The sequence below is a fragment of the Heteronotia binoei genome, chromosome 1 (assembly GCF_032191835.1).
Source record: "Heteronotia binoei isolate CCM8104 ecotype False Entrance Well chromosome 1, APGP_CSIRO_Hbin_v1, whole genome shotgun sequence".
In the NCBI taxonomy this organism is placed as follows: Eukaryota; Metazoa; Chordata; class Lepidosauria; order Squamata; family Gekkonidae; genus Heteronotia; species Heteronotia binoei.
Window position 1 is genome coordinate 163,157,196 of NC_083223.1, and position 13,080 is coordinate 163,170,275.

General features: G+C 39.9%; 1 protein-coding gene across 9 annotated transcripts in view; it reads right to left on the reverse strand.

Annotated features, from left to right (window-relative positions):
• The window catches only part of RGS7 (regulator of G protein signaling 7), a 376,996-nt gene that overhangs the window by 141,527 nt on the left and 222,389 nt on the right, over nucleotides 1–13,080 (reverse strand). For all 9 annotated transcript variants that reach the window (XM_060243399.1, XM_060243417.1, XM_060243443.1 and 6 more), the window contains exon 4: nucleotides 7,197–7,247. In XM_060243399.1, the coding sequence (XP_060099382.1) occupies nucleotides 7,197–7,247 (51 nt within the window). The remainder of the gene's footprint in view (nucleotides 1–7,196; nucleotides 7,248–13,080) is intronic.

The window sequence follows — 13,080 nt, forward strand, 5'->3', positions numbered from 1 at the left end:
GAGAATTGTCAACTTGTAGATATTGCTACAGACATGAAACGAAGTTTTACATTGGGGGTGAACAGCAGTTGTAATTCCGATTAAAATGCATGCTATGCAGGGTTGCCAGGTCTGTGTTGGAAAATACCTGGAGACTTTTGAGGTGGATCCAGGAGATGGTGGGGTTTGGGGAGGGGAGGGGCCTCAGCATGGTACAATGCCATAGAGCCCACCCCTCAAAGCAGCCATTTTCTCCAGGGGAGCTGATCTCTGGCAACTGGAGATCAGTTGTAAAAGCAGGAGATCTCCAGGTTCCACCTGGAGGCTGGCAATCCTAATTCTAATTAATTAATTAGTATTATGTCTAATTTTAAAAAGCTCAAGGGTAACAGAAAACTGGAGATAAGCCCCAATGAATAAAATGGGATTTCTAAAGATACCTGCTTCAGATTACTCCACAAAGATCTAGTTATAGTGATACAGCACAAATGCAAAGCACTGTCTTGATTATGGTTCCTTTACTGTGAAAACAAACTCATTTGAGGAGAAAACTCAGCTCTAGTAGAAAACTACTAGAACTTTTTCAGATCTTGAACAGTCACTGATTTCCCACTGGTGAACAGCAGTGAGTTTTTCTTACTTACAACTGCACCATTCTTTAGCCAGCTGTTACTAGACAGCCTTTAAGTACTGATTTACATAACAAAATCAAACAGTGCTGCTATGGAACCAATTGAATCCATGTTTGCAACCATTCATTCCGTAGAACAAAATTTTGTGATTGCAGGCCCTCAGGATTTGACTTGCCACATAAAGTATGGAAGATGGCTAACAGAATACGAACAGGCTTTGGCAGTTGTGCAGACCTGTTGTTTAAATAGGGCAGAATTCCAGGACCGAATGTAATTATGGTGCAGCCTGCCAAACTATTTTCCATCAGTCACAGGAATATGGGCATTGTGCTTTCCAGGAGATGTGACGGGCCTCTGAACTCTCCTCAGCTGCAATGAAGTGGACTGAAAATGTAGATATTAGTATTTAGGGGGATTGCCCAATCTGTCTGCATATCTGTTGTATCAACTACATCACATATTTTATATTTTTATATACTTCCTACGTGTAACTCTGCCATACAATAAATAATGAGTTACAAACCAGGGAAACCACAGTGCAGAGGCTCTCAAACATCTGACATTCATGTCTTGCAGCTCTCAAACATCTGCTGTTTATTCTATGTGGCTCTTATATTAAGCAAGTCTAGCCACCCCTGCTCTGAGGCTTGCAAAATTTGAAGGACAAGGGGAAGCAATTTGCTCAGAAAACAGGTTGCTAGGGGTCATCTAGAGTTCCAGCTTCACAGCTCCTTAAAGTCTGGCAAATGTGAGGTTCAGGGGATGCCTTCAAACATGTCCAGGCTTATCCTACTGGGGGATAGAATGACCCCATTTCCAAACTGCAGTATGGTTCAATTTGAGGTTTTCCAGGGCTTTTTTTTTAGCAGGAATGCACAGGAATGCAGTTCCAACTGGCTCCTCCATCAGGAGGTGTAGCCTAATATGCAAATGAGTTCCTGCAGGACTTTTTCTACAAAAAACCCTGTGTGAAACAATGGTGATGTCAGGGGGTGTGGCCCAATGTGCAAATCAGTTCCTATTGGTCTTTATTAAAAAAAAAGCCGTGAGATTTTCGATGTGGCTACGGGCATGAGGGAAGCTTTGACAGAAAACAAACACAGGGCTTTTACCTGCTCCTACTATGTACTGAACAATTTAGGTTCCAAAGATTGGCTTCCCTGGGGTTGTTGCAATCCCCAATTCCAAAAGTGGTGTAAAACCTCAAAGCCAAAAAAAGTCTATAGATATAAATTTTGAGATTGTTTTTGGTTGTTTTCATAGCTTGTTCCACCTTTCAATAAAAAGAAGAATACTAGGTGTTGGTCCACCTATTTAAACATGGGAATATATTTTCAGTATTTGTTTGGGTAAATAGAGATGATTAGAAATAGTAATGATTATGCATAGTGCTTTCATTTTCAAGCCAAATCTATTAGTGGCCATTTAGATGAAACTAAGAATAAAAAAAGAAAGGCTGTGGGGAGGGGAGAGAGGGACTTCAGAGCCCTGCAGTTCATTGAGGAGAAGGCTCAACAGAAGTTTGGTGCTTGTAGAATGGGTAAACCAATTTTCTTCCATGACTTCCAGGGTGAAAAAAGAACACCCTGATTACTTGGAAGCATTAAATTGCATACAGTGGTTGAATTTTTTGTGTGTGTATAACCTTGTTAGCCGTCCTGAGCCTGAGCCTATTATTATTATTAAAGGGGGATTGTCTTACATTTAAGGTTTTGCTTTCAGGTAAATATACTAGTAATGTGTCGTACTCACAGCTAATCCTTGTATCACTCAATCTTTGGGTCTAATTTAAGGTTCAAAGCACATTCCCCCCCCCCCCCCTTATTTTCTGTGTACTTAAGTTACCCACTTAAGTGATCATCAGAGATATGAAGCCTTTGGGGGACCCAGAAAATGTTAGGAGAATCCCCTCTTTTTTTTCTTTGAAAAAATTAGAAATTTGGGGAAGGACTGAGGGGAAAAAACCCTCTTGTGCAATGTTCTCCTTTAGAATGCTTTTGAAGGCAAAATTTTCTTACTCAAAATGTATGTTTTTATGTAAATCAATATACAGAATTATATAATGGTGATGTCTGTGTGTATGCTGTAGACACAATAATATTTTCAAGGATATATTACCTATTCAAATTTAACTAATTGTGTACACAATGAACATACTACAATGTATATGAAGATAATACATTCTGTGAGAGTTTGTTTTCACTAACTCAGTACCAAATATGCTTCTAGTCCTATTGTGACCATATGGGACTATTTCTAAGAACATAAGAACACAAGAGAAGCCATGTTGGATCAGGCCAATGGCCCATCCAGTCCAACACTCTGTGTCACACAGTGGCAAAAAATTTTATATATACACACACACTGTGGCTAATAGCCACTGATGGACCTGTGCTCCATATTTTTATCTAAACCCCTCTTGAAGGTGGCTATACTTGTGGCCGCCACCACCTCCTGTGGCAGTGAATTCCACATGTTAATCACCCTTTGGGTGAAGAAGTACTTCCTTTTATCCATTTTAACCTGTCTGCTCAGCAATTTCATCGAATGCCCACAAGTTCTTGTATTGTGAGAAAGGGAGAAAAGTACTTCTTTCTCTACTTTCTCCATCCCATGCATTATCTTGTAAACCTCTATCATGTCACCCCGCAGTCGACGTTTCTACAAGCTAAAGAGTCCCAAGCGTTTCAACCTTTCTTCATAGGGAAAGTGCTCCAGCCCTTTAATCATTCTAGTTGCCCTTTTCTGGACTTTCTCCAATGCTATAATATCCTTTTTGAGGTGCGGTGACCAGAACTGCACACAGGACACCAAATGAGACCACACAATCGATTTATACAGGGGCATTATGATACTGGCTTATTTGTTTTCAATTCCCTAATAATTCCCAGCATGGCGTTGGCCTTTTTTACTGCAAACGCACATTGTCTTGACATTATCAGTGAGTTATCTACCAGGACCCCAAGATCTCTCTCTTGGTCAGTCTCTGCCAGTTCACACCCCATCAACTTGTATTTGTAGCTGGGATTCTTGGCCCCAATGTGCATTACTTTGCACTTGGCCACATTGAACCGCATCTGCCACGTTGATGCCCACTCACCCAGCCTCAACAGATCCCTTTGGAGTTCCTCACAATCCTCTCTGGTTCTCACCACCCTGAACAATTTAGTGTCATCCGCAAACTTGGCCACTTCACTGCTCACTCCCAACTCTAAATCATTTATGAACAAGTTAAAGAGCATGGGACCCAGTACCGAGCCCTGCGGCACCCCACTGCTTACCGTCCTCCACTGCGAAGACTGCCCATTTATACTCACTCTCTGCTTCCTATTACTCAGCCAGTTTTTGATCCACAAGAGGACCTGTCCTTTTACTCCATGACCCTCAAGCTTTCTAAGGAGCCTTTGATGAGGAACTTTATCAAAAGCTTTCTGGAAGTCAAGGTAAACAACATCTATCGGGTCTCCTTTGTTCACATGTTTGTTCACCCCCTCAAAGAAATGTAACAGGTTAGTGAGGCAAGATCTTCCCTTGCAGAACCCATGCTGAGTCTTCCTCGATAACCCGTGTTCATCAATGTGCCTACTCATTCTGTCCTTGATAATGGTTTCTACCAACTTTCCCGGTATTGAAGTCAGACTGACTGGCCTGTAATTTCCCAGATCTCCTCTGGAACCCTTTTTAAAGATGGGGGTGACATTTGCTACCTTCCAGACCTCAGGAACGGAGGCAGATTTCAATGAAAGATTACAGATTTTTGTTAGAAGATCCACAAGTTCAACTTTGAGTTCTTTCAGAACTCTCGGATGTATGCCACCTGGACCCGGTGACTTATTGGTTTTTAATTTGTCTATCAGTTGTAGGACCTCCTCTTTTGTCACCTCAATCTGACTCAGGTCTTTCAACACCCCTTCCAAAATTAGTGGTTCTGGGTCGGACAAAAAGTTCTCATCTTCCACAGTGAAGACGGAGGCAAAAAATTCATTCAGCTTCTCATCCATTTCCCTATCCTCCTTCAGTAATCCTTTTACCCCATGGTCATCCAAGGGCCCCACTGCCTCCCTGGCTGGTTTCCTACTTCTAATATATTTGAAGAAATTTTTATTGTTGGTCTTTATGTTTTTTGCAATATGCTCCTCATAGTCCCTTTTTGCCTGCCTGATCAGAATCTTGCATTTGATTTGCCACAGCCTGTGTTCCCTTTTACTAATCTCACTTGGACTGGTTTTCTACCGCTTAAAGGAGTCCTTCTTACCTTTTACAGCTTCCATTACTTTGTTTGTTAACCATGCAGGCCTTTTCTTATGCCAGTTTGTGCCTTTCCTAACTTGTGGTATGTATTTTATCTGAGCTTCTAGGATTATAGTTTTAAATAGTGTCCAAGCTTCCCCAAGGGTTTTGACCGTATGTACCTTTCCTTTCAGTTTCCTCCTCACATGCCTCCTCATCTCAGTGTATTTACCCCTTTTAAAGTTAAACGTGGTTGTGGCGGTCTTTTTGGACAACTCTCTATTTATACAAACGGTGAAATCAATAACATTATGGTCACTGGTCCCAAGTGGCGCAAATCATACTTGTTTGTTTACTGCAACATGTGGCTTTTCCATTTTCAACCATTTTTTCTTACCTCTCAGATGGGAAAAACTAAGATACATGAATGAAGGTAGCATAAAGTGCAGCAGTTTGCAGCTCTCTCTCTCTGTAGTATTGGGTATTACTGCAATTTTTCTTGAAGAAACTGGAGTGCTAAACAGTTTTGCATCTGCCAGTCAATAGAAGTCAATCAATTTTATTTTGATAAAGCTTCAAGAGTTAATTTGTTGGCCCTGTGGTATATACCAGGGGTGACCAAACTGTGATTTGGGAGCCACATGTGGCCCTTTCACACACATTGCATGGCTCTTGAAGCTCCCATCACGCTGACAACTGGTTTGGAGAAGACATTCCATCTGTTCTTATCTTTCTCATTGGGGCATGTTTAAGGGAATTTGAATTTAAGGATTCAAATTTAGAATGTCCCCCTTCACTCCTGAGTTTTGTGCTGCAGCATTTTGAATGACTCCCCTTCAATCTCTGAATGAAGTCGCTGCTTGGCATTCATTTGTGTGTTGCTTTGCAAAAGCAATTTAAAATTTAGTAATCAAGTTGTCTGGATTTACATGTGTCATTACTTTAATTTTTTTTGTAAAAGAAAATACGGTTGATAAGAATGAAAGCATTTCAGAAATTTCCCAAAATGTCTGAGGGGCTTTTCTAAAAATAGGGGGATTTCCCCCCCATGGCTTCAAAATTTCTGGAAAGTTTACATCTCTAGTGATCACTTCATCCATCTGTCTTGGGACATTTTGACCATGAAACTTAATGCCATAATAAAACTGTTAAGCAGAATTCACACATTTGCAGTTTTTGCCCTTGTTGTACACGTGTGAAAAACTGAGAGGCAAGTTTTATATGTGTGAATATCAGTCTTGTGATTTGTGAAAAAAAACACAGTAAGGTGGCTTTTATTTATATATTGTAAAAGATTTAAATCAGAAAATTTAGAATGGCTCAAAGCATCACCAATACAGTTTCTGTAAAGGGAAAACCTCTTAACGTTTCTTGAAACTATCAAGAAGATAAGAATGATTCAATAGACATTGTATACTTGGACTTCCAAAAAACATTTGACAAGGGGAGGAATAAATGGATAGTTTTCATAGTGTAAGAAGTATGGTTTCAGGGATGAGTTGAGACTGAAGTTATTTCAGGGATGAGTTGAGACTGAAGAGCCGCCCTGAGCCATTCCTTGGAAGGGCGGGATATAAATCTCAAATAAATAAATAAATAAATAAATTTAGTTTATTCAAAAATGATATGAAACTTGGGGTGAATAATGAGGCAGCAAAATTTGTGATTGATATCAAATTGTTCAGGATGGTATAAACACAAGTGCGTTGTGAGGATCTCTAAAAGCGCCTTTCTAAAATGGATATATGGGAAACAAGATGACAGATGAAATTCATTATAAGAATAAAATGAGGTGCATAAGGGCAAAATGACCTAATTATATGGATATGCTGAGCTGAGATGGACAATGAAAAAAACCTGCAGGTTGTAGTGGATAATTCACTGAAATATTTGACTCAGTTTGTGGTGATAAAAAAAAAAAGCAAATGTCTTGCGGAAAATCACCAAAAGAATAACTTATTTGGACAAATCTGGAGAAAAGGAAGCTTGAAGGCCAATTTATTAAGGAAGATCCTTTATCGAACCCTTCTCAACCACCACTCAGTTTTGGCAAGTGAATGCCTCACTTTGAATGGCTCATTGATTTAGAGATCATGTATCATATGATTAGAGACTTATGCTCACTTTTATTTCTGAGATCAAAATGGCAATTTTTTCACTGTGATCACCACCAGCTCCAGAATTCCATTGTTTTATAAAGCAGTTGTCATTGATTTCACTATTATGTCAGGAACAACAGTAAGCTTAAATATCTTGCGCCAAGAAGAAAGGCAGGTTATAAATATTTTCATTAATAAAATCTTCACAAAAACACAAGGTTATAAAGTATTCAGTAGATTAAAATGAAGTATTTACCTGGATCTTCTATAGATAAATTCTTCGTTAACCATTGAACAATGTCTGAACCTAGAAGGAAAGTTATAATGTAACTGAAAATTCATTGGTTATACTTTAAGTGTGGATTATACTATACTATAACATTTTAAAAAATGGTTTGCTTCTCTGAGGGACATAATTTTTCCTACGCTACTGCAGTATTTTGTGAAAGATTTAGGACACACTTGAACATTATTGACACAATACAGTAGGACCCTTTCCTGAACAGGCTGCATTGTAAATATGGTGTAGTGCAGGAGTGGCCAACGGTAGCTCTCCAGATGTTTTTTGCCTACAACTCCCATTAGCCCCAGCCAGCATGGCCAATGGCTGGGGCTGATGGGAGTTGTAGGCAAAAAACATCTGGAGAGCTACCGTTGGCCACCCCTGGTGTAGTGAACAGAAGTGAAAGTGTCTGTGTCAGTTCACTTCAATGGGAGATGCTCAAATTGTTCAAGAGCTTTTAACTCAAGTATCTTAACACATAATGTCAACATTGTCTTCCCACAACTATTAGGGTTCAGTTGACCTAAGCCATATCAGTTTGGAAGCCTTGGTTTTTTACTGGACCCACCATTATTGCTACAGAAGCAAATTAATGAAGCCATGAAAACTGCTGTCTTTCACCTTTGGCTTGCTCCAATGGTATTGATTTGGCCATATGGATCCATACTACAGTAAACGTGAGGCTAAACTATTGTAAGGCATGTTACATTGGCCAGCCCTTGAAGACAATGTAGGAACACCAACTGATACAGAACTCTGAGCTGGATTTGTGTAGCAGGAAAACAATGGAGCCGCACACCTTACTGGTATGAAGCAAGGTTTTTTTTACTTCTGGTACCAAAAGCAGGGTCCAGTTGAGCATCATAGCTCCAAAATACTGAACACCCCCCCCCAATCCTCAGACCGTCTTTTTAAGCACAAAACAAGCTTAGCAGGCAAGCTCACAAGTTTATCTGATTCAACATTCCCCACCCCCTTGCTCTCCTTCTAGTACTTTTCCATACCTCCTGTCTCCATGCTTCATCAGCTCCAGCAAGAAGCTTCTCAATGAGGCCCCTTTGTGTTATCCTAATACACATCTGTGAACACACACGCACTGAAGGCTGTCTGTGTTCCTAATGAACATTGCATCAGACACCCTCTTTTTGAAGGCAGAAGCATGCTTTCATTCATTATTATAGGGGTATTCATTAATTATTCAGGGGTCCCCCTTCATTTGGAGCTTAGGTACGAAGTAGTCAAAAAGCTGCTCTAGACTCCACACATAGCCTCTGATAGAAGGGAGGACTATTCTTATTATACCTAGAGGTATTGTTTAGTGCATCCTCTTAGACAATTGTGTCACATACCTGATATCTTCTGAGGAAGGGAGGTAGAGGCAAAAACTTTTGCTTTCCCCTAGCAAAGAGGCCTCCTTTTATTTCTAGAGTAGGTGTGGAGCATACTAGAAAGCAGCAGTTCAGTGTTTTGCTTATAGTTGTTGGCAAATTAAATTAAAGTCAGAGAACAGCCAATCAACTTTGTGGATTAAAATAGTTTATCCATGGTGACTTCAACAGTGTGAAAGGGACAAGAACTCAAGTACTCTGGCTTATCGGCTTTGCACATCAGAAATCAAAACTTCCTAATTTTTCAGACTTCTACTTGATTCATTTGATATAATGTTGCCTCCTCAATATTAGAACCACCTGTGAAGTCAACAGTTTTGTGCCTTTCGGCTTTGTGCCAATAATTCAATTAATTAGTTTGCCCTAATCACCTTGTTTGCTGTTTTAAAATAAATATAACACAAAGAAACCCATGTTCTTAGTGCTTCTATTATACATAATGATGATCACCAACTCTGTTCTATTATACTTCTGAATTGAGCGTGTGCTTTATTTTACCATATGGAATGTCTACTTAGCACTAGCAAGGCAACATTTCTAAATTTTATGGGTCTTATAATTATCCTTCATGCAGAGGAAATATTTACTTATGTTTCATCACTTTACACCATTGATCAAAGTTAGTTAGTGATGTAAATTTCAGTTTTCATTTACATTAGAGTATATCTAGACCTACCTATTACTAAAAGAAACTGGTATAATACAAACAGACATTCCTACAGCAGTTAAAATATATTTACTTGTATTATTTGTACATGCAAATGCAGTATACAACTACAGTTGTATATATAAAAATGGCAAGCCATCATTGAAACACAAATATTCAAGACATCATGCAAACCAACTTCTTACTAAATTATGATTTATATCCTGTAAGATATTTAAGGTGCATTGCTGACATCAAATTTGAATGGATGCTACAGAATTAATTTTGCTCCAGTAGTTTCTAATAGTTAACAGGATCTAGAAAAATAGCATGCTTATAAATTACCTGGGCTTGAGAAAAAATATATCTGATTAAATTAATGTAACCCCAAATTTTTCCTTTTTCAGACTTTCTTTGTATTAGTATCACTTATATTTGAATGAATGGAAACAAGGTGGCAAATGAGGGGAAATAAAGCCTCTTTGAAGTCAAAAACTCAGGAGAAAAAGGTGGCAGTGTGAGAGAGGCAGAAAGGAGGGGTATAAATGAAGTAAATAAATTGTAAAATCTTATAAACTAAAATCTAAGGGAGAACTATATGAAGAATTGTGTTGGGACAGAACTCAAATCAAATGTTAAGTAATAGTGACTCAATAATTCCAGTATTCTCAACTGTGTATTTAAACTATGATGAATAATAACTGGGGGAAATTATGATTAAATTGAACAGCATTTGAACTATTGCTTCAAAAAGTAATGGCTATATAGCTTTTACTCTTCCAAATGTATAACTGCTTTTAAATTCTGACATCTATTTGAGAAATGAATTGAAATGTAAATGGCTGAAGACTATACATATGAATCATATTCCTGATTCAATGTGTCATCAGCTAAAATCATCTGTGTCAACCTAAAAAAATATCATTACAAATTAATTTATGAGTTACAATATTGTTATAAATTAATTCTGGGGTAATATTTAGCACCACATACATTTTTAGACATTATCCTAATAATGATGATAAATATTGTCAGTGTTCTTTAAAAACAAAAAGCAGTCTTTCCCCATATGTGATGGAGATATTTAGAAGAAAATTTTTTACAATATTGCTAGAATGATAAGAATCTCTGTACCGTTATATTTACTTATAATGTTGATAAGTATTCTTTGTGGAATTATACAGTGAGAGAGGAAAGGTATGATTACCAGTTTGTCCACTTCTGCTAAAATCTTAGTAACAACAACCTTGCACCAATGTAGCGTAAGATGACTCTCTCATATATGGGAGTAGACATGAGCAAGGTTACTAAATCTGTACCTCTAAGAGTGGGATTCAAACATGAAACTTCAACAAAGCATGACAAATATTTTTATGAAGTTTATGAAAACACAGTTTAATTTAAAGGCTAATACTTATGGTATTTTTTGTTATTGTAATAGATTTATTTTTATGGTATAATGTATATTTCATAGTTTGCATGTCAATTTTAGCAATAAAAATGAAGTGTTACAGATGCCAGATCAAAAAATCTTTTTCTTAATTTACAAAGCTACTATTTAACTACAGGCTGAGCAGAAGGCCCATAATAGCTGATATTTAGAAGTAGAAACAATTTAGGTCTCTGCAAGGCACATTTATATGGATTATTGATAAAGAATAGTAAACATATGGTTATCAGTTATGGAAATGTAGAATAAAACATAAGTCAAACCGATAGAAATCCTATACAAAGAGGCTGGGGACAAACAGGAGATTGGAAATTTTTCTTTGGTTGAGAAAAGATATTTGCTCTGCCCCCACTGTTCTCCCTGAGCTGGCTCAAGTGATGGATTCCCTACTATTTGCTCCACAGCGCCTCTTACATCGTGGCTACTTCCTATTACTGTCACAGCAACAGGATGCTGGTTTTTTGGAGTTCCAGTTGCCACGATGGGAATCAGAAGTAGCCCCAAAGCAAGAGGCACTGCGAAGTGACTGGCGGGAAATCCATGGCTTGTGGCAATGCAAGGAGAAGTGCGTGGGCAGAGCAAATGCTGGTGAGGAATCACTCTAGTTAAGAGAGTTCAAAAAATAAATAAGAGTTTTTATGGAAATATTAAACCTCCATACACATACATACTCACTCTCTGCCTACTTCCATCCTTCAGTTTTTGTAGCAAAAATAGGCAGCCATGATGAATGAAATTATTGTCAGTTGGAGAAAGAACCCATACAGACAGATCTTCCCCACTTTCATTTTTTCCAAGCACATCTTTCCCCTATGAATTCCCAAAATTCTCTCCTGATGTTCTGAGACCATTGTAAATGACAACACAGTAGCTTCAGGAGCTGCAAGTAGGGTTGCCAGTCTCCCAGCAGGGATGGGAGATCCTCTACCTTTTCCTCATGTTCAGGCCCATAGCCAGAAAATTTTAGATGGGGGCCCAGGGGATAAAATGCTAGGTGGAGGAGCCACAGGGCACAAAATGATGTCACAAACTTTTAAAAAATGGTGCCTTGCCTCGACTGGACATGTGCCTCCCCTACCAGGCTTCCCTCCTTCCTCCAGACACATGCTGCAGCTGAACTCACCCTCCCCCCACTCCCAGTACTAAGGAAAGAGCTTACCAGCTCTGGAAGGCACCTCAAAAGGGCTTTCCAAGCCTCCAAACTCCTTGTCTTCCACACAAAGCAGTGGCACACTGCTTCAGCCCCACACAAAGGGAAAGCCTGTCTGAATACTCCTATGCTGGCATCTGCCTCTGTCCCAACCCACTCTGAACCACGCCACTGGCGGGGCTCACTATTTCCCTGGCCGCCCAGGTAGATCCTAAGCTGGAGGTGGACACAAAGGAGGTGGAGGAACATTGCAGGACCATGCCACAGACCAGCCAGCAGAGCCAGAGCCTCAGCTTACCTGCGTCTGGCAAACCCCAGGCCCGGAGCAGGTCAAGGAGGGGGCAGCAGGAGCTGAATCGCTGTCCTCACCCTGCCTTCCCCCCTTCCCCTCAGAGGAGAAGGCCACCAGCAGCAGCCCCAGACATGCCTGGGCTCTCTCCACTCCCCACCCATGCTGACCTCACCCTCTCCCCACCCCTGATGACTCAGCTCAGACGCATTTCCTTTGCTACTGCTTCCAGCTCTGAGCTCCATGCCCTCCCTGTGACTGGCCTCCTCCTCCTGATGTTGCTGCTGCTCTGGAGCTGCTTGGAGGCTCTCCAGTGGAGGGGCCATACAGGTAGAAGGATGGGTGTAATTGAGAGGCCTTCCCCCTTTTCTGGTCCCCTTGTAGCTATGGGCCTGGTCTTGTTTTCCATATGCATTTGGGGTGGTAGCAAGAGAAAAGTTTTTTAAATTGCTGTCAGGTTGACAGTGTGATGTTGCTTCTGGGCTTTTCTCAGATGTCACATTTTTCTAGAAATTGCTGGAAACTACAGGGTAAAGCCATAGAGTTATTTACTATTCCTAGTAAGGACTGATGTCATTTCAAAGAAAAACCTGGAAATGATGTCAATCTTCCCTGGGAATCACTGAAACCTCTACAGAGTTCCTGGCGATTCCTAGAGAAGTATGATGTCACCCAGTTCTTTCTATCACCAACAGCTGTCCCCTGCCTTTCCTGTCCCCCATCCAGGGCCTGGCAATCCTAGTTGAAAATGGAGAAGGAACATCAGACAATATTGCCTCTCCTTATTTTGCTGGTAGAGGAAGCTTTTTGTTCACACAAGAGGAAGATGGGGCAATTTTGCTTACTCTTCCTTACTGTATCCCACCACCAGGCTGCTTTTTGTTTACAGGGGTCTTCCAACTCTCAGGAAAGGATTTGGTAGGTTACTGGGGTA